This window comes from Cryptomeria japonica, chromosome 2, assembly GCF_030272615.1.
Source record: "Cryptomeria japonica chromosome 2, Sugi_1.0, whole genome shotgun sequence".
NCBI classification, from domain to species: domain Eukaryota; kingdom Viridiplantae; phylum Streptophyta; class Pinopsida; order Cupressales; family Cupressaceae; genus Cryptomeria; species Cryptomeria japonica.
In genome coordinates this window covers 153,483,984-153,488,469 of record NC_081406.1, presented here as the reverse complement: position 1 = coordinate 153,488,469, position 4,486 = coordinate 153,483,984, and the positions used below count along the sequence as shown (strand labels likewise).

Below are 4,486 nucleotides of genomic sequence, written 5' to 3'. Positions count from 1 at the left end.
GTAACTCAGATTTAATTATATCAAAATGGCATAATGTCAAGTACATATAACCCACCCTGAAATTATAAAACCCAATATAATATGCATCACCATCCCCCAAATGAGTTATATACATCAGCCAGACTAAGAGTGGAAAAACGTAAACTAGCAAAGAAAAAACACCACCCTAGCCCAATCAACATTGGGGAATGAACGCAGGACCAAAAAAGGAACCATCCAAAATCCATCATAGTACTCTCCGCAGGAGGGATAAGTCCTGCAACCAAGTTGCCTTCAAAAGCATCAAAATTCTCATCCAAATCCAGAGGGACAACCTACAAAGGTTCAGCCATATACGGAGGGCTCAAGATAACTACCATAGCATCCAATAAGGAGTGGATTCCCATGAAGACATCCAATGCCATAGCCAAATTGTATAGTGATACATGATCAATAAGAGCCTCAAACTTCAATAAGGTGTCATCATAATTCCCTGTAATAAGACCATACTTGGCTACATACAACAATTCTCCACACCAACCATTAGCAAGTAGCTCAGAATGAAGCAAGAAACTACCATAAGGAAACAAGCCAGCACCATTATTATTTATTTGGGATAGTATGAAAGAATAAAAAATTGAGACAATGGGTCCTTGATCTACTAGTGAAGTTGAGTGGTTTTAAAAGATCACTGGGGATCAAGTCTTGTTGAGTGCAAGGCCATGACATCATGTAAGGGATGAGTTTCAGGTCGTGTCCAAGACAAAATTGGTGGAATGGATAACCCATGCATCCTTAACTCTCAACTTGACAGAGGTTTCAGCTTAAATACCTGCACTCCCCTATTAGGTACCTAAAAGTTTCTTATGGATGATATAAAATCCTCTATCTAAAAATAAAAATCATAAAATACTAATATTAAACATAATTAAGAGCTAGAAAAAGAATCTACAATAGAGATGACTTTGTTTCGAACAAATTTTCAATTAGAACAAAGGGACTTCAATTCCTTCTATTAAAATAATTAAAACAAATTTTCATTAACACTATAATTAAAACATTATTGAGTGTACAAGTTTAGGACTCCTTGTTACACTGAACACCTATTCACTCCAACCCAAGTTTCTTGTGAATACAGAATTGTGCGAGTGACAGTACAAAACTTTTGAAAGGAAATGGATTTAATCTACAGGAGCACCAATAAAATAAGATATTCAGTTCTACGTTCATATTTATCTATCTATGTAGCCAGCAGAGAAAGAATGAAGAGAGTTCCTGCCTTCTTTTTTGGAGAAGGCATTTAAGCCAAAGAGGGCAGGGCTAATATTCAGTAATGGACTCACTTTCATATTTACCCCTGAAATATTGGGCAGGGAGTTATTCTGTAAGGCTTTGGGACTGTAAGACTCCATTAATTTCCCATTCCTTGCATAGGAAGGAGAGCTGTAGGCACCTGTTATGGCTTTGCCGAATTCCGGTGGCTTTGTTACTGTTGAGTTGGGTTTAAACTCTTTTGTTTTCGATTTACGCCGAGAAAATGGAAAAATGCACAAATAGTAATTTATGCACCTGCCGGCCGGCTTTTGTCTGCGCTTCCTGGCTGCACTTTCCGATTTTGAAGGAGGAAAGGATGCAAATCGAACCGGTGAAGAGGGCCTGGATTTTTCAAGACTCAGATGACGAGTCACGTTTTTTCGCTGAGATTCGAGACCGCGACCTGGAGGCCGAATTTTGCCGTCTACGAACAATTCATCGGCATATGACAGGGTTTTGATGCAGTTATTTACTGTGCAAAACTCAAATTCTTTGGCATATTTGGTACTGATTCCGTTTTCTCTCTTTGGCTTCTCCGACCAGGTTCTGTCAGTTACCGAGAGGTTGAAAGAAAATGAAATTCTTGGACTTACTCCCTCACTTTCATTTTCGTGGCACGCCATTTCCTCTTTAAACAGTAAAAAGCCTCCGTAAACCTGCATAAAATATTGATCCTTCATACCTCGTAGACAGTACTAGTCTAGAAAAAGAAACCACATAAATTTCACGCAATTTTAGAAGAACGAAAAACTTTATGAAACCTTTTACCAAATTTTATGCTTGAAGGGAAAATTTATGAAAAATCAATATTTTAGATCAAGCCTTTTTGTTCATCATCAAAACAGAAATAAATGATAAAAAATAAAATACAGAAGCTTTTCCTTACAATCTAATTGAGTGCTGAAACTTCACGTATGGATTTTATGCTTTCCAGGAGACTTTAAAGCTTATTTCTGAGTTAAAATACTATAAATATAATTGCAGACACAGTTACAGGGAGAAGCGGGACACTCCTAGGGTATGAGAGTAAATAAATGAACCAATATTTTATATCACAAACTTTGTATCCGTCATCTAAACAGAATAAGCAATAAAAAGCAAAATTCAGAAGCTTTTCCCTACAATTTAATTAACTGTTATAATCTCATGTGTGGATTCCAATTTTTTGCTTTCGAGCAGACTTTGCACCACCTTTCCGATCTAAAATTCTGTAAATATAATTCCAGACATAGTTACCAGGAGTAGCAGGATACTCCTAGGGTACGGGAGTAAACCAATACAGGGATGGCTATATTATATATAAATATAATAACAAAAATTGTGAGTGCAAAGACATTCCTGTAATGGATTTTCGTGAACACTGTGATTACAGGCATGGCCGGTCAAAAAAAAATTATAATTTGATCAAAATGTTCAAAATAAGAAATTTACAGAGGCTTTCGAAGCTTAAGAGAGTTCAGTGAATCGAATGAAAAGCGTAGAACTCCTTCCAGAAATGCAAACTTAGCCATTTATTGAGAAAACAGATATACCTGGTAAAGAGTGTAACTATTGAGGACTTCCTTTTGCTATTTTGAGTCTCTCTTCCAGCAAAGTGATGCGCTTCTGCAAATGCTGATCATTTCTGGACTAAATATAAACCCAGTAGAGTCAGAGGATAGACAATAAAAACAAACGTTGGTATTTCTGGTCTGACCAGTATACACAGGAATTAATATTTATTCATGAATGCCCATTTATGATAGTTTACGTATTTCAAATGATTTTCTAAGCGTTGTTTTCGTCGTGTTGTTTTCTTCTTCCTTTCATTTCTTAAGCTCGAACATTCTAAGTGATTTTTTTTTTAACTTTCATTTATAAAATATTAAGTACCACCTACCCATAACAGAAATTTTTTATATCTAATATAATAATATTTATTTATTTAAAAAATATTAGTATAATTAACTTAATTCAAAAGGGTAAAGTTTTTTAAACATGTCTTTATCAAAAATATATTTGAACTCAAGATGTCCACCTTTTATTCTAACAATTTATTAAGGATTGGAGGTTATTATATGATAGCTATTTTTTTGTTTAAAGGTCATTTGTTTTTGCTTGTTCCCAATCTATCCTCTTCTATCCTTGTTACAATATGCATTATGTCAAACATGTATTTTAGTTCTATCCATGTGTTCGCCAAGCTTGGTATGTTATTTTCTCAATACTCACCACTACTCCTGGTTAAAACCTATTTTAGAGTTTTCCCTTATCGTATAAATTTATCACGATCTAGTTACCAAAAATTTTGAACAAACTATATTATTAACCAACTCTAGAAACTCAAATATGTGATTGTATTTTGGAACTTAAATTTTCATAGAGTTATTATGCAAATACTTTAACATCCTTCTATAAATGATGAACATCTATCACCTCTTGTAAAGCTTGTTACAAATGCACATAAAATTGAGAAACAACTTGCAACTATTCAAACTCAATCGCAACAACTAGAAAATAAAATGTGACTTCTAAGAAGCTCAAGCCTACTATATTTAGAGTATATAATGCATTTGTTATAGGGTTGACATTGCATGATGGAAAAAAACTTGATTATACTCCTAGAAAAGAATTAGGATGGACTTTCTAAGAAGCTTAAGACTATTACTTGTAGAGTACATAGTTTATCTATCATAGGGTTGATGTTGCATGAGCTAGATAAAATTGATTATTCTTTATTATTACATTTGGAATGCTAGTGATACCATGCTCAAGATTTTGAGAGATTGTCATTATAGAGTTATCGGTATCATTTTACTATTGTTTATGAAGTTATGCAAGTCTAGTTTTTTATCAATTGTAGTAGATTTTCATTAGGATATATCAATATTTTTTGTACTTCATGTGAATGCGATAAGGGTTACAAATAAACGTAAAAATACTAGTATTTTTCTTTTAGTAGCTTAGATCAAATTTTGTATATGATTCTAATTTACTTTTTTTGTTGATTATTATTTTATTGTAATATAATTTCATTTTGATATCATAATCACTAGTTCATTCTAATATTATCAAATGGTACTTGATTTAAAGACATTTTATTTCATATAAATTTAAAGAAATTCTTTTGCAATACATGCAACTAAAATTTGCATTCATTCATAAATTAGTTGAATATCATATCCAAGTGAAAAACTAACTAAACTATTATTTG

The 4,486-nt window shown here is 33.1% G+C and overlaps 1 protein-coding gene across 1 annotated transcript; it reads right to left on the bottom strand.

Annotated features, from left to right (window-relative positions):
• Window positions 1–1,068: 1,068 nt before the first annotated feature.
• LOC131071330 (uncharacterized) lies at window positions 1,069–2,983 on the bottom strand. Its single transcript, XM_058007121.1, has 2 exons — window positions 2,826–2,983; window positions 1,069–1,949 (listed from the first exon to the last, which is right to left on the bottom strand). The coding sequence occupies exon 2, from the start codon at window positions 1,914–1,916 to the stop codon at window positions 1,212–1,214; it is 705 nt and encodes a 234-aa protein (XP_057863104.1). The 5' UTR covers window positions 1,917–1,949; window positions 2,826–2,983; the 3' UTR covers window positions 1,069–1,211.
• Window positions 2,984–4,486: the final 1,503 nt, after the last annotated feature.

What these genes read in the sequence shown, in the direction of transcription:
- LOC131071330 (XM_058007121.1), bottom strand. Translation starts at nt 1,916, where the DNA reads ATGGCGTGCCACGAAAATGAAAGTGAGGGAGTAAGTCCAAGAATTTCA.